This window comes from Zosterops lateralis (assembly GCF_965231275.1).
Source record: "Zosterops lateralis genome assembly, chromosome: 5".
In the NCBI taxonomy this organism is placed as follows: Eukaryota; Metazoa; Chordata; class Aves; order Passeriformes; family Zosteropidae; genus Zosterops; species Zosterops lateralis.
The window spans coordinates 73,031,368-73,053,827 of record NC_139766.1 but is presented as its reverse complement, the minus strand read 5'-3'; the positions used below and the strand labels follow the sequence as shown (position 1 = coordinate 73,053,827).

The window sequence follows — 22,460 nt, the reverse complement described above, 5'->3', positions numbered from 1 at the left end:
ACAGTCAGACAGTCCATCTGGAACTGACAGGGAGTGCAGGACACCCCTGTTCACCTGACCCTGCCATGACCCAGGTCCAGGCAGCTGCCCCAGAGGAGCCATAGGGGGGGACATCCCAGGACACAGTTTGGGGGGCACAGCACAGGGAACACACACATCCCTTCAGCTCCACTCTACCCCATTGCTGACACCGTGCTGGCCAGCCCCAATCTAACAGAAGCACGTGGAGCAGGCAGTTTTGCAGCACCCATTTTTTTTTCCCCTTCAGGGGAAGAAAAGAAGGCACAGACAAGGCAAGAGATCACACCATCAGTTTATAAAATGAAACACAGCTATTTTATTCTAGCATCCCCATCCATCCTCATACGTGGAGCATGCATGTCTGACCAGGGGCTGCCAGGAGGATGACAAAGGCAAAGAACCACTATTCCAATGGAAACAGCCATTTGTACCATAATCAGATGCAGAGAGAAGGCTAATTATTTCTGCTGGACGCTGGTAGGGCTCAGATCTTTGAGCTTCTGCCAACCTGAGCCCACATCTGGGCTCCTATTAAGGCTTCACGGGTGAGGTTCAATGCTACCAGTGCCTGTTCATACAGCAACACTGCTAAACACTGATTACAAAGTTCATATGCACAACTATTCCACAGATCACACCATGGTGGAGAAACAATTCAACACCAGGGCCAGCAGGCAACCTGGAGGGGAAAACACTCCTGAAGGGACAAGCAGCTATAACAGCATTTATTGCCACATTGTCACACTCGCCGTAAAATAAAAACCTTGCTCCCTGCCTCTGCAGATGTATTAAGAGCAATAAAATAAATCAGCAGCAAAAACTGTTGGATGAAACCAGTGGGCACCTGGGGGCTACCAGCATCCCTAGCCTGTGGGGATATCTGGAGGGACTCCTCCAGGGAGCAGGAATGCCCCGGCACCATGGCAGAGGTATTTTAAAGCAGGCATCGAATCCATACCTGGATGGACAGGAAGAGACTTGCTCCTCCAGTTGTCCAGGGAAGAACGGGAGAGACCACCAGGAGTGGGCTGCAAACAGCCACCCATCCCAAGTCTGCAACCCTCACAAAATATATACACACATCTATTATTGCCAACAAAGAGTTTGAAGACCACCTCGCACCACAGATAAGGCAAGTAAATTTGCAGGGCTTGGTCTCTCTTTTATTTGTGGAAGGGAAGAGCTGGCTTCTAAGAGAAGGGAAAGGGACAGACCTGGGTATAAGGTGCCTGAGGTTATGGTCAGAGGAAAAAGTGCAGCAAGAAGGAGATGTGAGAAAAACAAACAAAACCGCTTGGCTCTGAACATCTCTCTCGTATGAAAATGATTGTCAAAGGAGTCACTAGTGAAAATAAGGTAAGAAAATATGTTCGCTATAGAGGTACCTTTCTAGTTCTTTCAACAACTGAACACTAACCCGAGGTCCACCCAGTGTTTTTAGTTCGCCACAGGAATTCTCTTTGGCAAACCCGAGCTGCTCATCCCACCACACGCCTCTGGGGACGCCGCCCAGCTTGTGCGGTTAAGAGAAGACCTCGAGTCCGGCGCGGCCACCTGGGAGCTTCCCCGTGTCCATCTGCTGAGGGAGACATGGGTCTCCCGCGGGGTCAGCCCCAAAAGCTCCCCGGTGTCCGTTCTCTCCAGCGCCAGCATCCCCGCCGTGGCACTACCCAAAGCGGAACTTCAGCCGGTACTTGACAGGGCCGGGGTTCTTCCGAGGCGGGGATGGGACGACCTTGGGCTTCGGCGGCGGGGGCTTCTTCTCAGGGAGAGCAACGGTGAAGGCTAGCTCCGGGGGCTGCGGCTGCCAGAAGCGGGGCAGGAAGTGCGTGGAGACGTGCTGGGGCCGGGCGCGGGGGCTGCAGCCCCGCTTGGCTTTGCCCCGCTTGTTGAGGGCCACGTACCACTGGCGCCCCGAGCGGGGGCTGCGATGCACGGCCGAGGCGTAGGTGTTGTAGCTGTTCTCCTGGAAGCGCTCTCGAAAATGGCAGTCCACCGTGAAGCGGGCCTGCAGGGACAGAGGGAATACCGCTCGCAAAGGGCAGGTGGTACCTGTCCCCCACCCCCAGTGCTTGCCGGTTTGCTGTCTCCCAAAATCAGGCCCTAAGGAGGGGGGCAACAACACTGAAGCGGAGTACCAACACTGAAGGTGCCAAGCACCTGACTGCTTGGAAAACCCCCAATGCAGATGCTTCAGTAGCTGCTGGCCACCCAGGTTTGGGCTTTCTTGGGGAAAAAAAGGCTTGGGCTGCCCCAGTAGTACCCTTCCCTCCTGTCCCCTCCTGCCCCAGCAGTGCCCTTCCCTTCTCTCCAAAAAAAGCACTCCAAAACAAAAGAGCAGAGCCTAGCACTCCATCTATGTGCCCACGGCCCTGGGACCCCTGGCCATAGCTTCTGGCAGCCCCTCCCAAACCTGCCACACTTTTACCTGATGGTGAGCATGGAATCTGGTGCCCTAAAAAGCTTCCCCAGCTCAATTTCACAGCAACACCTCCAAACCACTGACAGGGAGGAGACACTGAGCTCTCCAACTTTGAAACCAGACAAGACCCAACCCCCAGCAGGGCTTTGTAACCACTAGAAAAGTGTTTGAAAGCCCAAATTTAACCAAAGAAGTTGAGCCTTAAAGCACAAGCGACAGAGCCCACAACCTGCCATGTACATTTTGTCTCATAGTACTTGGAATTAGGTCTTCTTTAGCTCATTTTTGCTCTCCCTGTCTTTCATACACCCTCCCCACTGTTTCCCCCACACACAGGCCTTCATCTTCCCCAGCAAGGCTTTGCTGACCCTTGGTGCTCCCTGAAGCCCCAGAATGCATGGCAGTGCTCAGGCAGGATGTCCCACATGCGGAGGGAAGTGCCCTGCCCTGGGAAGTGTATCAACAGCTGCCCCACCGTGATCCTGTCAGATTTCCCTCTCAGCTCATCACTGCACTGCTCCAGTCTGGAAAAGCCATTTTTTCCTGCATAGGGCAGGCAAGGAAGCCAAAGCATGTGGCTGGCATTGGATTTGCTCTGCAGAGCTTCAGAGACAATCACCAAGAGCAGTCCTGAAGTCAATTAAATTTCAAAATCCAGTTGAGCAGAGATTTGCCCAAGCAAGGAATGCAGCTTTGTTGCAACTCCTGGAAAAGGAGAATTACCTGGGGCAAATCTGTCCCCTGAGGTCTGTGCTGGACAGGCACAACACTCCTCCTACCCGCTCTGTGCTAAAAATGGACAAACAGGAGAGCAAGGATTTATCAATGAGGAAAAAGCCATCTGTGCACGCAACTGATAATTGCCGGGATAACTGTCATTTTCTGAAGCTGGTGCCTCTAAAAATGAACCACTCAGTAATTTAATTAAGCTGGCATTAAAAAAAAAAAAAAAAAAAAAAAAAAAAAAAAAAAAAACCAAAAAAAAAAAACCACACAAAAAAACCCCGTCTGTAAAACACCAAGCTCAGATGGAGCTGAGCCTGAGAGTGAGTTTTGAAGGAGCCCAAATTCCTGCAGAAAAGACTTCTTTCTGTGGTTCAGCACAAAGTCCCCAGCCTGACTCCCATATCAAAGTGCTGCCCTGAGTGACGGGCACAGGACATGCTTTGTACTGCTCAGAACTCATTAGGCTATGAAATAACTTCAATCCTGCTAGCACAGGAAAGAACAACAGATGCCAGGTTTGCATTATTGGCATTGTTTAGTCCAGCAATCTTTAGACATCTGGGTCAAGTTTCTACAAATTAGCGGCTTTCACCCGAACAGGGCATCATGTGTCCTCACCCCTGCCCTGACCCTCCTGACTGAGGTCCCTCTCTACCTCTGCTCTTTGTGTGTCAACAATTAACCATGCACCAATAAAGCTTGATTTAATTTCTGCCTGTGCCAGGGCATAAATCAAGGCTTCAGCTCAGATAAGAGGCCCATTGTACACCAGAAGGGAAGGCTCTGGAGGGCTGGCAGTAGTGCTCTGCCTGTTTCCCTCTCCTCTCCATCCTTTCCCCCTCCTGCTCTGCTCCTCTGCTCTCACCTCATGTTTTCCTTCATGGAACCATTCCCCTTTTCCCCTAGATACCATTCATGCTCCTACTTTATTTTATAAAATAAGCAAGCACATGCTCGTCCTTTAAGAATCAATAGGCTTCAGGAGCAACACTCCAAAAAGACTTAAAGGAAGAAAGAGGTGAGTTCATAAATCTCCCTTGAAGTGGTCTGCAGTCTCGGGCACTGCAAGCACATCTGTGACATCTGCTCTGGGATCAGGAGGTTCTTCTTGGAACTGAGGGGTGGGCAATAACCTTTTTGCTTTCCCCAGCCATAAGCCCTGACCAGGCTTCTCTGGAAACCACCCTCAGGGTTGAGATGCTGCCTTAAAAATGCCCTTCTTGGGGTGGTGTATGTATACACACCTTTCCAAGGCACTGACTTTCATGTAAGTACAGGAGTTCACTGTGTTTGTTTAAATGAACTCTGGAACCGACAACAAGAAACAGGGAAGCAACCCCCTGAGGTTGAAATAAGCAGTGAAATCAATTTAGGCATTCAATCGACACAGAAAGCTGGAAAAAACACAATGAGACCTGCAGGAAACCTCAGCCTTCAGGAAAACATCCTGCAAAGAAAAGTTACCAGGACTTTTTCACTCTAGCTGCAACATACCTGCACAGTCTGGACCTCACCTGCCCGAGCCTCTCCAGGGTTCTCTGTCTCCAAGGGCAAAGCCAGCCCGAGCCCCGGGGCTGCCGGCGCCACACGTGCTGCTCGCCGGGAGACATTTGGCTAAACCCTTCTGTGCGATCTGCCGCAGAAGTGGCTAAAAATAACCCAGCCGTGCTCAAAGAACAGGCTCTGCTGATGCAAGTACCCTACTGCACACAAAAAGGCCCACTTCGCACGGTTAAACGCGCTAAGTAGGAAGGTGGGCTTGGGGGACTTGAGCTCCACCTGTCCCCTTCTCTGTCTGCACGGCGCTGGTGCCGCCGGCGCGGAGCCAGCCCGGCAGCCCGAGGGGGCCGTCATGCCAGGGCCCTGCCTGGGACTGTCGCTGCGCTGACACGTGGAAGTGTCACAAAGCCTTCAATAAACAACACATACTGATAAAGGGTGGGGGGGTTTACTTACACTTGCATGGAGTTTTCCTTTTTTTGACATCGCTAAAAATTTGTTGCTGAAAACTCCTCGTATTCCTACAATCCCCTGAGACACAGCAAATATTTCCAAAATACCTAGGATGACAGAAATCCCAAAATAAATCACAGTTCTTTTCACATCGGTGTGACAGAGAAAAAATGAATACAACTCCGTCTGATAGATTTGCATTTCCTCTCCCACGTCCCTGCTCCTCATCTGCCTGGCTCCACCCAGCTCATGCTCCATCCCTCTGCCTCACAGAGTGGCCTCCATCCGCTTTGGGATGGATACAGGGTGGTGCCTGGGACTTGGGTTTTTTCTTTTAAGTTCCATTTTGGGGTACAATTCCTGGCTGGGCTGTGGTAGAACGAGTTAACCCCTGGGGAAACCACTCCCAAGAGTGTGAAAAGTCCCCTGTACCTACACCAGCCTGCTGGGATCAGAGTCCTCATGCTGCAGACACAGAACTCGGCAAGTCAGTATCACACAAGCCAGAAGGGACTGGAGGGACTGTGGATGCTCCCTCACACCATGTCCTCTCAGTAGAGCTTGGGGGACATGGCACTGTGCAACCCAGCCATAGAAAAAAATGGGAGTTTTCTGAGTGTGATAGGGGTTCTGGGCCCTGATGGGGCATGTAAGACCTGTGACTCATCTGACAGAACTGCAACCTCTGAGCATCCCTCAGCAACAGCACCAACACGTCATCTCCCCAAGTGGTGTGGGGTAACTCGAGCAGAGGGCTGGGCATCCCCCCAGCCCCTGCCAGCTGGGGGCCAGCACCACGCCCCCAGTGTACCCTTTGCACCCTGGGGAACTGGCAGTGCTGCCCAGCTGCAGCCCCAGCCCCAGAGGAAGGAGCCAGCAGAGCATCTTGCCCGTCCCCCAAAGGGCTGTGGGGTTAACATGCCAGGAGCAAACACAAAGCCATGTTAAACCCTCTGAGGCTGGGTATCAGATCACCACTTCCCATGTTTATTTTAAGGGGGAAGCACATCCCCCTGAGGCACCCAAGTCCCAGCACCAAGGGCCTGGGGGGCACTTTGGGGGGGTTATGGGCTGCCACACCCCTCACCTCATGTGCCACAAGCCATGAGGGTCTGCAGCCCCACTGCAGCAAGGCGACTTGTCAAACACCTGGCTCTTCTCAAGGGCACCCCAAAACCTCCTGCCTTTTGTGGGGTGGCCCTGCTGCCGTGGCAGACATATTCTTCTTTATTGAGGTTGCCCGGGGTGAAGCCCTATTTCCAGGGGCCAAAGCTGGGGTTTCCCTGCCAAAAGCCAACTTCTTCCTGAGGGCCTCCTCACCACAACATCCCAGCAAATCCTGCCCCCCACCAGCACATGTCCCCAGCCAGGGCTGGCTCTGCTCTGACACGCAGAGCTGGTGTGGTTGTGGCCTTTCCGGGGGGATATCTCAGGTTAAGGAGGAAGGAACTGCACATAATTCAGGTCTCTGCAGGACAGCTGTAGCACCAAATTTCTGCCAGCCCTTCCAAACCCATGTCTCCCCAAACAGCCATGGCGTGGGTGCTCCATTTTCCTATCCATCCTCTAAACCCCTCCAGGCCATGTGCCTGCTGTGCCCAAAAGCCCTGAGCAGAGCTCCTAGGCTCCCAGCATTTCTGACCAGGGGTTGTTCTCCCTCATGGGGTCAAGGCACAGTCTGGGCCCCAAATTCTTTGGTCCTGGGCAGATGTGGCGGCTGCTCCGTGAACACTCCCAACAGCTGAGCCACGCACACTGCCAGGGTCACCTCGGGCCCGAGCCCTTGGGCTCTTGAAGTGATTTTTCATCCCCACCTGCCATTTCATTCCCTCTAGCAGGATATCATGGCAACTCCAACCAGAGGATAAGCCATGAGTTAGCACAGCTTTCTCTCAGGGGAACGTCAGCCTCAGTCCTATTTTTAAACTGAATATATCCTATCACTGTGCTGGGAGAATGAGAATGCAGAGAGGGATAGAAAAGTCCCACAGGGAAAGGACCAAAAAGGGGCAGCAGCATCTCCCCCAGGTGCCTGGCAAGGGGCTATGGTGGGAGTGCAGACCTCATGCTCTCACACCATCCCCACGGACTCACTCCCTTGGGCCGGGCAACCTCTCAGGTGGCAATTCCCAGAAGAAGACAGGCAGCTCTCACGGAGCCTGCAGAACACAGCCCCCCTGGCACTCCAAATGCCCCTTCCCGGGCCCGCCAGGGCTGCAGCTCACCCCAGGTGAGGGCGACAGGGGCGAGGGACTCTCTCATCCCTCGAGGGGGTGGGATGACCGCAAGGATAGAGATGCTCAGCCCCACTACCCCGGCCCGGGCGCAGCAGCCCCCCAGATCTCCCGTTCCCCACTCACTGAGCGGACTCGCGTCGTGGGCGCCGTCCACGCGACCGTCGGGGTGCAGCTGGAGGTGGTAGCCGATGCCCACCCGGCAGTACAGCCGGCCCCGCCGCCGATCCGGGCGGCTCCGCGGGAAGCGACTCGGCCCTGCCGCCGCCGGGGAGGAGGAAGAGGAAGACGCAGGGGCGTTACGGCCCCGCTGAGCCCCGCCGGGCACCTGCTCTCGCCGGGCGCGGGCGGGCAGGGCGAGGAGGAGGAGGAGGAGGAGAAAGGACGGGCTCATGCTGCCGGCGGGCGGGAGGAGGGAGGGAGGGCGCCGCATCCCGCTCCGAGCCCTGGAGCGGGGGACCGAGCACGGGGGGGAGCCGGGCCGGGCCGCCCCTCCCCGCTATTTATAACCGGGTGCCGGCCCCGCACCTGTGCCCGGCCCCACGCCCCCCTCCCCCCGCACCCGTCCCCGTCCCCGCGGCAGATGCGGGGCTCGGGGTGCATCTATCTGGGAATTAACTTGACCTCCTCGCCGGGACGAGGCCACGGGGCTGCGGGAGACCCTGGGGACAGGCTCGGGTTGCAGCCCCCCGCCCGGGATTCGGGGGGTGACACGGCAGCTGCGCGGCCAGGCTGGCCTCGGGCAGGGGGCTCGGGACAAGCCCCCGAACCGCAAAGCCGCTCTCCCTCACTCACGGGGCGAGGCTTGGCCCTGAGAGCAGCCCTTGGGGACAACGGTGCGTCCCTATCACGAACCCCCAGTGGCATCTCACAGCCTGCAGGAAAGGAAGCTTGTCTGTCCACAACATCCTCCTTGGTTCCCGGGCAGGGGGTGTACGACCCCCAGCCTCCCACCACTATCAGGGTGACTCACACACCTGGCAGGTGCCCCCCGGCACCAGCAGCTGTGTTCCTTCCCAAACACAAAGACGACGACTGAACAGCACCGCGGGGCAGGAGGAGACCCCTCAGCAACAGCTCCCCCAACTCCGCCCCTCTTTCTGCGCACTCAGTACTCCTACCAAGCGGTGTTGTACCCTGAATCCCACCGCCCCTCAGCCATCCCAGGGGTGCTTCTGGCTGGCGGCCTCATCCAGGACACGCGCCCAGGGATCGGATTCGGCAGGAAGGAGGCAGAGCCGGTGGCACGTCGGAGGGTGACCTTCGCCTTCCAAGGAAGCTGAAGGTCAGGGGCACAGAGAGGGACACGCACTTAAGGAGCTGTATCCAGCCTGCTTGACACCTGGCACAGCCTGGTGTGAGCAGATGATCTCACAGCTTTGCTGCAATTTCAAACCATTTCTCACATATATATATCCACAGAGCTATATGCACACGCATTATATATAGACATGTATACATAGACAGCCCTATATATAGACACACATACCTGAAGGAAGGTCAGGCCACTCAAATCTTGTTTACTTCTCCCAGCTGTAGTGGTTAGCCTGGCAAAATCCATGACTTCCACTTACCCACCTCCTCTTGAATTACACACATACTGATTCCAAATCCAGACCCATGAGGAGGATGAGACCTGCAGGACTCCTCAACCTCTGAGGTGGTGTTTGTGCAAGACTTTCTGTATCAGCACAGTTGAAGGAGGCACAGCTACCTTGCTCCAGGAGGATTTCTTCTTTAGCATCTTGGTGTAAAGGCTACAGCTGGTACAGGATCAAGGCAGCAAAATCCCTGTTCTCCATCCAGGTGAGCAGACCAAAAACCACTTCTGCCACTGACAGTTAAAGGTGAATGCAAAAAAGTTTACAGTTACCATCCTAGGGGTGAGCAGCAGCCCAGGAGCAGAAAGGAGGGCCACCCGCATGCCCGGGCCAGAGATACTCATCATTAGAAAAGATTCTGTGCCCAGAGGTTCACCAGCAAGTCCAGCCTCCCTAACTTCGACCCTACTGTCCACCCCCACAGTTTCCAAAAGCAGTTCTGGTGCCACCCTCATTGCCAGGCATCCTCTAGCTCACTCACACTTCTCTTTTTCTCCTCCAGTGAAGAATTCACAGAAAACTCAAACTCCCAAGGGGTGTGGCCACCAAGAGGGCAACACCAGCCAGGTGGAGTTGCCCGGGCTAGTGTCCAAGACCTGCTGTTGGAGGGAATCCCACTGCAGTGCAAGTTCCTGACCCTTTCTGGGAGGCACAGTGAGGCAGCAGAGCCCGTAGGTCACTCATTCCCTGTACTCCTCTTTTCTGTGTCGTGGAATGGGACAACTGCAGGATAGCATTGCCCTTCTCAAGGGACTCCCTTGCACCTATCAGAGCCGTACCCAACCACCTTCACTGTGGAGAAATGACTCACACAAGTCCCTGTGGCACGCGGTGCGTTCTCATCTTCACTGTGAAACTCTGAGAACACACAAACAGCGTTTTGGGCATGACCTGAATGGTTTTGAGTGCTTTCTAGTTGTTCACCTGCATAACACATCAATTTTAAATACTCCAGGCGCTCCTGTAGCACAACTCAAAAAAAGCCCCCAAAAATACCAACATAAGAACAAACCAAACACAAGGTTTAAATCTAAATAAATAAGTAGATGTAATAGTGAACTTTCTAGAGCAATTGTGTATAATTGCCTTTGGCAGTAGCAACCTCACACACACACCAGCAGCTATGGAAGCCTAATGCTGATGTTATGTTATTTAAATTATTCAGGGCTCAGTTACAGGGAAAACTCAGCAAGTGGAGAGGATAAGCTGGGTTTCAAGTGTAAAATTCCCTATTTGAAGATGAGAAAGACTCTTCTGAGCCTGTTTGATCTGCTGCAGAGCACTGGGCCTGCAAGTTGCACGACAGGAGCACTCCCCCCTCCTAGCATCAGCCTGGTGCTATTTAATTGCCACTTAAAAATAAGCGAGGCAAAGCATGAGGAGACATGAGACCAGTGAACAGAGCCTGGGAAAAAAAAAAAAACCTCTTTGCAATGAGGATGTGCCTGAAGAAGACTCACTGCAGTGGAATGGAGGTAACTGGTCCCCAGGTCATCCATCAAGTCCCTCTGGAAGTGTCCCTACCCCCAAAAGAATGAGAACTGTGGCTGCCTGGGGAGCTTTGCAAAACCAAACATGTTACCAGGAGAACATGCATTAGAGCAGGTTAATTTAATTAAGACCATTGTTCTCATCTTATTTAATTAGGATGATTATCACCTTCACGTGCTGGGGGAGCACAGGTACAAGTGGTTAACATGCCCCCATGGGCATGAATGTCGCCGAGATCACTCAGAAGCCATCTCACAAGCCTGGATAAGGAAATAAATTCTAACAAGTGAAAAGCAGTCTCTCTTTGAATAGAGCTCAGAGCATGCCAGCATTCTACAAGACAACACTATGTCTCACAGAAACTTCCTCCCTCTGTTTCGGTTTTTGTGTGTATTTGTTTTAAAGCCACCATCAACATGTTCTGTAATGGGTCAGTTCTTTCCCCACTCCAAATCAGACCTTAGCAGCAGGGAAAGTAGAGAAGAAATACTGTACAGCTCATATGATTTTCAAAACAAGGGAACAGTTTCAGTCTTTCCTAGACATCCACAGCTGAACAATGCATTTTCAAGAGCTGAGTATTGCAATGAAATACTAATAGCTGATTTTCTAATTTTAACCAATTAGAGGTTGACTAGAGATAGACATGGTACAAAGAGGAGCTCAACCGTCCTTGCAACAATGGCAGCAAAACTGCCAGCAGCCGGGCAGCAGATCTCCATCTGTCCGGCACGCTGCTCAGCATCTTCATGTGCAGCAGAAAACTCAACACAAATATTTTGGGACTGCCTCTGCAGGGTCACTGTGAGGACGGTTTCATTGCAAAAGCCTTGCTCAGAGGTTTCATTGCAAAAGCGTTGCTTGTACACCTCTCTCCAGACCTAAGGAAAAGAATTCATGTGAAATTCTCTACAGCCCGTGCCCACGCTGATGAGGGGTTCAGGTGCCTGTGTCCAACTGCCTGGTGCTAATCCATTCCCAAATCTGCTGCCATGTGGAGCCAGAGACACAGCTTCTGCTGGCTTTGACAGGATGGGATCAGGCCCTGAGGCAGGCAGCTACCCCCAGCCCCAGCCCAAAGGTTCGCAAGCTGTGGGTCTGCTGCCTGTGGCTGCCTGACTACTGCACCTTCAAACAGAAACCTCTGTGGCTGCAGTGCTGCCTTCTGCTCCCCAGGAACAGCATTAATATCAGGATTTGTTGGAATTGTTATCACTGTTATAATTTGAAGTGTGGCCTAGCTACAGGTAAGATGGAGCAGTATTACTTTAAGCGCTGCAGGGCACAGAAAAGGGGCTCCCCAAGTCTGAAGCCTGCTTGTCCTTATTCCCAGCTCCTACTTACTGTTCCTCTGCAGTACACCAAAGATGCCCCTTGTGGGTGGGTTTCAGCGGCAGATGAGTCTGTGGGCCCTGGCACAAGCTTACAGGGGCAGCTCTGTCCCAGAGAAATGCCCATGCAATGCCCTAGCACCAAATTTTCTGGGCTGTGATGCTGGCTGAGGAACCTGCATGGGGGAAAAGCCAGCTGGTGCCACAGCCCAGCCTGCCTCTGTGCTGTGCAGAGACACAGCACAGCATCAGCCACAGACAAGAAAAGACATTTAAAGAAAGAAAAAAGAAAAAAAAAAAAAGTAATAAAAAGACAAAAAAGGCAAGGGAAAAAAAGGAGGGAGATTCTCTTTCTGTTTCCCATGCAGCAGCAGCAATGTTGACAAAGGAGCAGTATGTGGCAATGGTACTCATGCTGACCTGAGGAGAGCCAGCAGGGCTCTGGGGAGTGAGGGACCTGCTGTGGCCAAGCCGTGAGCCCAAATGGCCCAAGGGGAACTCCTGTGAACCCCTCTATACAACACCCAACTCTACAGGATCACGGGCCACTGCCTGCCTTTATTATAGCATGTTCTGCTTGTGCAGGAAGCACTAGTTGGGTTTTGATTTATCACTTAGGAGTTTGATATCCGATTTTACCAAAACAAAGTCTTGGATTAAATTTCCTGACCACTAGTCTGTAGATTTTTGTACTTATAGAGAGAAACAGTGTGAGTTTTGTGTGACAGTAACAACGCAGGCACCTGCTGCACCACATGTGCCCTGTCTTACTGTGTTTTTAGGGGGCTGACTGCAAACTTATCCAAACCCAATGGGAGAAGTCCTGGGACTTAGCACCGTGCCTTCTGAGAGAGCCACGAGAAACACATAGAAAGCAAGGTGCTGCAGGATGCTGCCATGACAGAGCAGGAACACACAGCACACTACACGGCTGTGAAAGGCCATAAAATATTTGGGGCAGATGGAAGAGATTCTGAAACCTGCAGGTGTGTGCTGGGTTCCCGAGTGCACCTTCGTGCGGGGGAAGAACCATCCCTTCAGCAGCACCAGGACAAGTGCAGGGAGGGCGTAATTAACACCGCCGCTGTGAACCTCCCCGCGTGCGGGAAGGAGCCAGCCCCAAAGCCAGGGGCTGCTGGAGAAGCGAAGCTGCTGCGGTAGAGGAGTCCGGAGAATCACCCCCAGGGAAGGAGCCCGCCGGGGCCCCGAGCATACTCAGTAGCCCCGCGGCGGCCCCACTAGATGGCGGTGCCCACCCGCCTCTGCCGCCCCCGGCATCCCCCGCAGCCCGCCCACATCCCCCGCAGCCCCGTCCCGGCGTTCCGGGGAACCCTCAAAAAACGGACGCGCGGGGGTGGCACCGTTTTTAAGGAAAATCCACGGGAAAAATCAGCGTCTCGCCTCCGCAATTAACGGCAGCAGGTGAAGCTATGGGCATTCTCGAGGCGAGGAGTGAGAGCAGGGGAAGCCGCTTCGGCTCCTGGCGTGGTTCGGGGGTTCCTGGTGCCGTGCAGGGGTCAGTGCGCTGAGAGAGTGAGCAACATCAGCGGGAAGCTGGACTGGCCATGGCAGGCACTTTCCTAGGCTGTCCTACGTGAAGGCCAGGCACTTCCCCAGGAACTGTAGAGGCTTTGCAGCAGGCCCGGGTACTCCGTGCAAACCCCAAACCCCATGGCAGCGGATGTCGGTGGCACCTGGACCCCATTTACGTGACACTGTGGGGCTCTCACGCTCTGCCGTGGGCTCCGGCCTCGCACAGATCCGGCTCTGTGATATTTTTCCCTGCCAGTGACCTGCTGAGCCACGCACAGCCTCGGTGCCAGGGTGACGGCAGTCTGTATGTGGAAATGGGTTTCCAGTTCCCGGCACATTCCCGGGCTGCCAAGTCCCCCAGTGCCCTCCCGTGCCCCACAAAACACGCGGGGCTGACGCTAGATGCACCCGCTGCAGGCGGTGCCCTTTGGACCAAGCTGTGCACCCGTGCCCGGGAGTATCCCCCTGGTCTTGGTCCTCCCGTGTGTCCCTGGCTGCGATGCCATCGCATTTAGCCCGGTAATGCACCAGGACAGAGGGACTCACCCCGGCCCCTCCAAGCACTCCCTACCCTAAGACAGTGCGGGCTGGGGGCTTCGCTGGGTCCTGTCACCCCAGACAACCTCTGTGCCCGTGCCCATCCTGCAAGCCGGGGACCACCAATAGCCCGGCAAGGGTGGGGGGGGGCGGGCAATACGGGCTCCTGGAAAAGGTAAGGTGGGAAAATATCTAAGCATAAAAAGACGGAAAGAAAAAAAAAAAAAGGCAAAAAGAAAAAGAAAGGCAAAATGAAAGAAATTAAAGACAACCCAAAACACGAAGGGAAGAGGAAAGGAAGGGAAAGACAGGATGGAGACATAAAGGCTGAATTAAATGCCAGACAAAAGCAAAGATGCGTAAAGGAAGGACGGACAGATGTCGGAGGGGCCGAAGGAAGGCAGGTGAGCAGGGAAGGAGAGCGCAGAGAAGAGGCGGCGTGGTCGGGCTTTTCTGCCCTTCTCTGCGGCCCGGGTGCGACCGGGGGCCCCGTTGTCACCGCGCAGCCGAGGGCCCACCCCTTCGCCACCGCCCATTCCCCCGCATCGATTAACGTCCAGGTGCTTTGAAGAAAATAAAGTCATTTATTGTCAAAGCATCCAACATACCTGGATAAACTATAAAGTTTAATAATTTTTTTTTTCCAGAGGGGCGAGGAAAAAAAACCCAAACAACCAAAACAAACCCAAACGGGAAAGGGAAGCTAACACGGAACTACTGAGACTCCATTCCACGGGCACCAGTGACACTCGGGGGTAAGGGGCGCGGGCGGCTGGGCCAGACGGGGGTAGCGCCCAGTGCATGCAGGACCCCGGCCCGCCGCCCGCTGGCCCCACCGCGCTCCCCTCGCCCTTAGCTTCATATCCAAAATAAAAATTTACCCTGACATAGAATTATCATTACATCTAAACCATAAGTGCTTAATAATTTAAGTAGAAACATATGACAAATGCATCAATATGTTGCAATATATGACATTTAAAAAATGTATTTTTAAAGTAATTTGATTTTTTTCTTTTCCCGATGCTTCTCTTTTTTTTTTTTTTTTTTTTTTTTTTTGATTGTTGTTGTTGTTGTTGTTTTGTTTTGTTTTATTTTACTCTTACCTTCATTTTTCTGCCTCTTCTTCTTCACCTCCTTCTCCTCACCCGCTGCCCTCCCCGCCCCTCCCCGGACAGTGGAAACGCGTGCATCGAACGGGAAGGGTGGGAGAGGGGGGCGGCGTGGGGGTTCCCCGCGCGGGTTCCCGGGTGGGTTCTCGGGCCGGGGATGATGTCCCGCTAGTTGTGGGAGGTCATGTGGCGGGAGAGGTGGTGGCGCTCGCGGAAGGACTCGTTGCAGATGGGGCACTTGAGCTTCTCCTCGCGGCGGCGCTTGACGAGGGGCTCCAGCGCGTATTCCTTCTTGTGGTGGGAACGCATGTGATAGACCAGGTCCGAGGTCATGCGGAAGGACGCGTTGCACTTGGCGCACCAGTTCTGAGCCGGCAGGCACAGCGAGGTGAACGACGGCGGCAGCAGCGTCAGCGCCGACGGCAGCTGCAGCTGCAGCGGCCCAGCCGCCGCCGCCGCCACCGCCGCCGCCGCCGAGCTCTTGGGCCAGAAGGCCGTGGTGTAGAGGAAGGGGCTTTGCTTGGGCAGCCCCCCGCCGCCACCGCCGCCGCTCGCCGCCTCCCCGCCGCCCGGCAGCTTGGCGGCCAGCGCCTCGGCGGCGTACAGGCGGGCGGGGGCGGCGGCGCCGTCGGGGCAGGGCTCGCCCAGGCCGCCCAGCTTGGGACCCAGCACCAGCGGCGGGACGTGCGGGAAGGAGCGGGCGGGCTGCGAGAAGGCGCTTTTTCGCTCCTCGGCCCCGCCGCTGCCGGGCCCCCCGGGGCCGGCCCCGAGCTGCGGCACTGTGCTGAAGGCGCTGCCCCGCGCCGGGCTGCCGCCGTCCAGGCGGGCGGCCAGCGGGCCCCCCGCACCGCCGCGGGGGCACAGGCCCGGCTCCGCGCCACCCGCGGCCGGGGAGCTGCTCTCCGGGCCCTCTTCGGGGCCTCCGTCGGGCTCGGGGCCACGGGCCGCCTTCTTCACCTCCACGAAGGCGCTGCGCTTGGCCTCTCCGGTCTCCGGGCTGGGAGGCGCGAAGAGGCGTCCGCCTTCCTCGAGCCCGCAGTAGGAGCCGGCGGCGCGGTACTGCTGCTGCGGGGCGCAGCCCGGCTCCTCCTTGGGCGCCGCCGGCAGCCCCGGTCGCTCCGCCGGGAAGCGGCCCCGTGCCGCGCTGGGCCCGCGCTCTTCCTCCTCGGGGAAGCGCCGCTTCGGTTTTCCCGTAGCCGCCTCAGGGCCGCCCTCGGGGGGCGCTGGCCGCCCCGGTGACCCGGCGCGCCCGCCGCGGGAGTTCTCCAGCTCCCGCGCCAGGTTGTGGAAGTCCGTGGAGGGCTTGGTGCTGGCGGCGGGGCCGCCGTCGGGCCCGGGGAAGGGGTGGTGCGGCGGCCCGCTGGGCTTCCCGAATTTGCTGGGCTCCTGCTCCTTGGCGGCGCCGTCCTTGACACCGGCGGCCTCGGCGGCGGGGCCGGTGTCGGGGCCGTGCAGCCTCTTGGGGCAGCGGAACCGGAGGTGTGCGGCGAAGGGCAGTTCGAACTGGAAGCGCTGGCTGCACTCAGGGCAGGCGAAGGGCGGCGAGCCTGCGTCGGGCGGGCACGATAGAAAGAGAAAGAGAGCACTGTCAGCCGGGGCCGCCGACGCGATATCCGCCGAGAGTTTGGGAATCGGGAGCGGGGGATCCCGAAGCCAACCGCCGCCTCCCGATGCCCCCCGGCGGCGGGGATCCCCCTCCTTCCTCCCGCCCGGGACGGCGGGCGGCCTCGCGGGGCACCCACCGTTGGTGCGGGCGGGGGCCCGGGCCGGGCCGAGCAGCAGCAGCTCGGTGAGCTCCTTCCCGTACCACACCAGCAGCTCCTCGTCCTTGGCGATGCGGCGTAGGGAGCGGTAAAAGAGCTGCCCGCTCTTGATGTAGGCCTCCAGGTTCTGCTCCTCCCGTTCCCGCGCCGACTGCACCAGCCGCAGCCACATCAGCCCCTCCGACGAGCCGTTGGCCGCCGACGTGTCCACCTGAAACCGCGCGTTAATCCACCGGACCGACCGACCGACAGCACGGGGCCAGGCAACAGTAGGAGCGGCGGCGGCGGCGCGGCTCTGCCCTCGGGGACAGCTCCCGGCGGAGGGGGCTCCCCGGGCCGAACTGCGCTCCGCGGCGGACACGCGTTCGGGCACCGACCGGCGTGGCGAGCGGCTGGGCCCGGGGACAAGCGGCTCTTACCCGAAATATGTAGGGAACGGTGCGCTTGTCGGTGGACTTGAGGGCGATAAAGGCGATGCTGTCATACAGGGACGTGTGGCTCAGGACGCAGGGGCCGAAAATGGCATTTTCCGGGATGTCGCAGGTGGTGTAAACGCTGGTAAAAATGTCAGTCAAGCACTGCTGGACCGTCTTGGCATCCCCGTCCCATATTCCCCGCTGGACGCCGGCGTCCTCCATCCCTGCGGGCCGAGAGAGGGGCAGAGAGGGGCCGTTATCGCACTGGGTCCTGCTCAGTGGTACACCGGGATGCCCCGGAAAACGAAATAAAACCGACTTGAATTATCAAATAAAACATTAAGAAAAAAACAAACAAACAAACAAAAAAACTCCAAAAATTGGAAAAAAAATGAAAGAAAAAAAGAAAGGGGAAAAAAGCAGCCCGGTCTGAAAAAAATTTAAAGCAGGCTAGGAGCTGCGAGCAGAGGCGAAGTGCCGGCACTCTGTCGCGCTGATTTATTTTTTTAGATATCGCGGCGGAGCTGGCTCTGGGCAGGGACGCGGTAATCCCACTGGTCACGTCCTGTCCCAAGCAGGGGCCAGGTCTCCCTCCGGCCACCCGTGGAGCCGGGCCGGGCTGCGGGCTATGCCGGGGGAGCGGGTGGGTTTCAGTGGCTTGTCATTGACGCTGATTGCGTGTCAGGCTCACCTCCCGCTCTGCGTGACAAGGGGAACGTATGGCTGCTCATTATCATAATCCAGCACTTTCCCTCCGAGATTTTAATTAAAAGCAGCAAGCTGAGGTAATTATTTTTACCTCGACACGCTTATTTATGGAGCAGGGTGAGCCCCGGCTGCCACGCGTTCTGAGGGGAGGGATGCGGGCGGCGGGCAGCTGGCGGGGCGCGGGCAGCGGACAGGGTGAGGGGCTGGCGGCGCCGAGGCCGAGGAGGGAGCGCCGCGCCCGGCTGCGTTGCCCTCTCCCTTCCCGACCAGATTAGATAGAGCACGGCTGCCTCCCCCCACCCCATCTGCCATCGAAATCCGTCATTTGGGGCTGGCTCGGGAAAAGACCGGTGCGCCTGCTGAGGGCTGCCGACGCTCGCACCGGGCACGGCTCCGCCGAGCCGCCGCTCGCCCGCGATTTCGGGGTACGACCGGGTCCCCGCACCGCCGGGGGCTCCATCCCCCCGGAGCGGCAGTAGGGGTCCCGACCCCCCCCCGGGAACGAAGGCCAGTGGAGAAGCGCTCCGGAGCCCTCCCCGTTCCGCCACTGCCCGACGCATCCCTTCCCCGAAGGAACGATTTCGCCAAACGAAACCACCGACAGCGAGCGGCCCCCACCGAATTTTCGCCCCGGCGGCGGCGGGCCCCGTACAGTTCCCCACGGCGCCGCATCCCCCCGGCTCCCCGAGCCGCCCCCAGCCCCGCGGCGCTGCCTCCCCCCGGCCGCCCTTTGTCCGGGCCGGGCGGCGCCGGGGCCGCTCCCGGAGGCTCCCACGCCGGTCCCCGCAGCCCGGAAGGGCCGCTGGCACCACGGACATCCCCGGCATTGTTCCCGCTCCGGGGCGGCAGGGGCCGGCGGGGAGCGGCGGGGCTCCTCCGCCGGTACTCACCAGGGACGGTGGGGATAATCCTCCCCTCGACAGTGGCACAAAGGCAGCTTCGGGCTGTCTGCCTCGGGCTCTCAGCGCCGCTCCATGCCGGGCCGGGCCGTGCGGGCGGCGGAGCAGGAGGCGCGCGGTGCAGACGGACCCGGTGCAGTGAGGGGCTGGCACGCAGACACACACTTTTTGTTTGCTGCACATAATCTGCCCAATGACGCGTGACAGCCCACGTCCCTCCCGTTAACCCCTTCGGGGCTGCCCGCTCGCCACCCGCCCGCCCCTCACCTGGGCCCGCCGCCTCCGGGCACCAGGGGAGAAAGGGGTGGGAAATGCGGGGCGCGTTTCCCCACCGACCCTCTGCCGGGGCAGCGGGCGTGTTTGCGGCCGCGGCTCCGCTTCGGCCCTGCAGGGGTGCGGGGCGGGAAGTGGGGGTGCCCGACGGCCGCTCCGCCCGGCGCCGGGATCCTGGCGGCGGCTTCCCGCTCTGTCCCGGCACCTGCCAGGTAGGGGGTAATCGGACACGCAGAAAAAAACCTCCTCGGGGAGACGGAGCCGAGTGGGAATGCCTGTGCCCGGGTCCGCGGAGCGGCCCTCCTGCGCTGCCGGCGCCCGGCGAAGGCCCGGCGTGCAGAGAAAGCGGCACCGGCAGCCCCGCGCTCCCCGCCGCAGCCGGGTCCCCGCAGGAGCGGGGCAGGGGGCAGCCCTGGCCTGAGCCTCCCGGCCTTTCCCAGCCATTCCGGGACGGGGGGCGGCCACGGGCTCTCCCCCTGCACACGCGGGGCTCCCGAATTCACCGACACGCGCGCAGCTTCAAGGAACAGAGACACGCGGATGCTCTGTGCCGAAATAAGGGGTTTACCGCGTGGAAAAGTGTTTAACAGTCCCTCCCTGATCGTCGTCATTTCAGATACAAAGCAGATTTTAAAAAAAGAATAATTAAAAATGGATTTTGAAATCCCTTAAACTAAAAAAAAAAAAAAAAAAAAAAAAAAAAAAAAAAAAAAAAAAAAAAAAAAAAAAAAAAAGAGAGAGACAAAGCGTTTCCCAGGGGCGAATGGAGCGGGGTTTGCAGAGAGTGGGCTGATGTTTGGCTTTCAACTTCACTTATCCCCCACACAATTACGATTTTCCTTGCATTAGGATTAAAGACTGCATATAATATGCTTTCAACATTTATCTTATTAATTCGACAAAGCGCAGTGTCTCCTACAACGGAGATTCTCATAACATTAAAAATATGTGAGTCTAAAAATTTGGATGTCGATTCCTGCTTCAGATGTGGCGGATTTTTTTTCCTATTCCTGTCTCTTTTCCCTTCCCCTCCCCCCCCTCCCCCCCCCCCCAATGCTGCAGCTCTCGTTGTAAGATATAAATTGTCCGAATGACTATCATTAGTGGGGGGAAAGAAAACCTACGCGCTAATTTCATTCGCGAAAATTTTAAGGGACACCACGGCACATATACGATCTCGAAATCGCTTCGGCATCATCTAAGCTACCGAAATTCCCTGGGACTGGAAAGGAACGCGGCGGAATTTCTGAGCTTTTATCCAGCCTCTGATGCCACTCTAAAAGTAGATCCCGGGGAACGGCGTCCTTCGACCCACAGAACAGTACCGGGACTGACGCGGGCTCTTTCTTTTGCAGTTTCTGCTGGGGGCGGGGGGGGGGGGCGGGTGGTGCCCATCGCATGGCCCTCAAAGCCCCGCGCTCCGCAGAGCCCGGTGCCGGCGGCGCTCTCCCGGCCGCTCTCCCGGCCTCACTGGGAATTTTGGGGGACATGGGACAGGTGCGCCGGGCCTGATCCGGCCCCCGCCGCCTGCCAGGGAGCGCAGTGTCACCCTACGCGGCCGTGCGATCGCTGCCCGCCGCCTCCCGGCTGCCGCACGCCCCTATCTCGGTACATCCATGTGTTTTCTATTTGTTTAGTTTTCCAGAAGATCTCTTGCGGAGAGCAAGGGGCAACGCGGGCTGAGGAGTTACGGCCTTTTTCATAGAGACCCCCCCAGCCGGCAAACCGCCGCCACTCCCCGCCCTCTAAAAGCACAGCCCCTGCTCTGCCGAGCCCCTCTCGACGGCACCAGCGCGGCACAGACAACAACTCCCGGCAAGGGGAAGCCCCAGGAGCAGCAGACAAGTCTGGGATGTGAGTTCAGAAGGGGTTGGGCTGGCGACCCAAATTCCCACAGAAGCCAGCCCTGACAGGCATCAAGGCCCGAGGGGTCCGCTGCTCCCTGGCCGGGACCTGGTGGGGATTCAGACGGCTGCAGAGGCCAAAGGGCTGGCAGAGTGGGGATGCCTGAATGCTTGGACACCGTTATCACTAACCACCTTGATAATCCTCTTCTGCCCGTGATGAGTTACTGTGCGGATGGCTGCAAGGGACAGAGCACCTGCTTTCGGGGGTGTCAGTCTTCTCTTTCCTCCCTGACCTTCACACGGGAAGGGGTGAGGAGAGGGACCAGGAAAATCTGCTCAACCTGTGCTCAGAAACACTCCTGTATCCTTTGGGAAACACTGCTTGAGTGGTGTCATGCGCCAGGCCTACGGGTGCATGGTTACTCCTATGAGGAGACGCATACACCACTGAGAGTCAGCTCCCAGGTGACTGCAATAAAGTCACTCATAAAATAAAACCACTGAGAGGACACACGAGTTCCCAGAAGCACACGAGCCCAGCCACACTCGCTCCTGTGGGGCCAGGGCACTGTGAGGAGGGGCCATGAAGGGATGATCAAAACTACCTTGCTACCCTCTCTGGCTGCTGCTGCCACAGACAGGGCCAGCTGTGGTCTCTGGGAGGTGCACACCAGGGGGAATGGAAAGCCACTCAAAACAAAATGTGGAGCCACAAGCTTTCTTGGTGCCTGGAGAAATGCAGAGGGAGACAGGAGGCAGGCAGGCCTCTGTAGTGGAAATAAATTGGGGCCTCAGCTGAATGACTGGAACCACCCTTTCTGCTTGTCACCAGGCTTGTGGATGGTGCCTTTCCTGGGGAAGCCCTCTGCTGGGGTGCCAGAGACATCCCATCACGCCACAGACACAGAGGAGTGGTGCTTCTCCCACTGCTAATTCTGCTGACCAGCATGGGGAACCTGCCAGAAGTCCTCAGACCCACAACCAGATGAATGTTTGCCTACCTCCAGGTCCTTGTCAGGGCTGAGGCACACCAGCAATGTTCTGTCTTGCTCCCAGCCCAGCTCCCAAACACCTCTCTGAGGTGCTTATCCCTTCCTATTACCTCTGACCCTTCAGCCCCATCTCAGCAGGGCTGGACTCCCAGGCCAGGTTACCACCATGCCACAAAACCACAAATCCCTAAAAAGAGCCAGATACCAGCTTTAGCTGTGCTTCACCCCAAGGAGCAAACGCTCCTGCCCCCCAGGAACCTGACATACCTTCCCTACCTGCTTTCTCATGGTTCAGCCACACCATAGGCACCTCGGCTCTTTCCTCATCCCTGATGGTGCCTGAACTTCCCCTCTACTGTCTTCTGAGCAAATGCAGAGTCTGCTTAGAAATATTAATTTGCATATTCACTAAAAGGTCACAGTTTTTTTATTATTGACCAAAACCTAGACCATCAAAGATAGTACAGGTGGCTAGTTAAATGGTTCATACATAGCCCACTATCACTGCTGACTTTCTATCTTAAAATTATTTTTCTCAGGCTTTCTGCTTCTCCTCCTTACTTGGCCTGACAGCAGCATCAAGGTTTAAAACCTGGAAAGC

At 56.9% G+C, this 22,460-nt stretch overlaps 2 protein-coding genes across 2 annotated transcripts; both read right to left on the bottom strand.

The window, feature by feature from the left end:
* Positions 1-1,687: 1,687 nt before the first annotated feature.
* FGF5 (fibroblast growth factor 5) lies at positions 1,688-7,750 on the bottom strand (the record flags this gene model as incomplete). The annotated part of the gene is made up of 3 exons (XM_083862329.1): positions 1,688-2,029; positions 5,126-5,229; positions 7,483-7,750. The coding sequence occupies 3 exons, from the start codon at positions 7,748-7,750 to the stop codon at positions 1,688-1,690; spliced, it is 714 nt and encodes a 237-aa protein (XP_083718455.1).
* Positions 7,751-13,827: 6,077 nt separating this feature from the next.
* PRDM8 (PR/SET domain 8) lies at positions 13,828-18,829 on the bottom strand. The gene is made up of 4 exons (XM_083861857.1): positions 18,739-18,829; positions 17,144-17,364; positions 16,704-16,935; positions 13,828-16,508 (listed from the first exon to the last, which is right to left on the bottom strand). Exons 2-4 carry the CDS (start codon positions 17,360-17,362, stop codon positions 15,130-15,132), a joined length of 1,830 nt encoding a protein of 609 aa, XP_083717983.1. The 5' UTR covers positions 17,363-17,364; positions 18,739-18,829; the 3' UTR covers positions 13,828-15,129.
* Between the last annotated feature and the right edge of the window lie 3,631 nt (positions 18,830-22,460).

Coding starts and splice junctions, on each gene's coding strand:
- PRDM8 (XM_083861857.1), bottom strand. CDS start 17,362: ATGGAGGACGCCGGCGTCCAGCGGGGAATATGGGACGGGGATGCCAAG. Junction 16,936..17,143: donor CCGTTCCCTACATATTTCGG/GTAAGAGCCGCT, acceptor GCGCGGTTTCAG/GTGGACACGTCGGCGGCCAA. Junction 16,509..16,703: donor GGCCCCCGCCCGCACCAACG/GTGGGTGCCCCG, acceptor CGCCCGACGCAG/GCTCGCCGCCCTTCGCCTGC.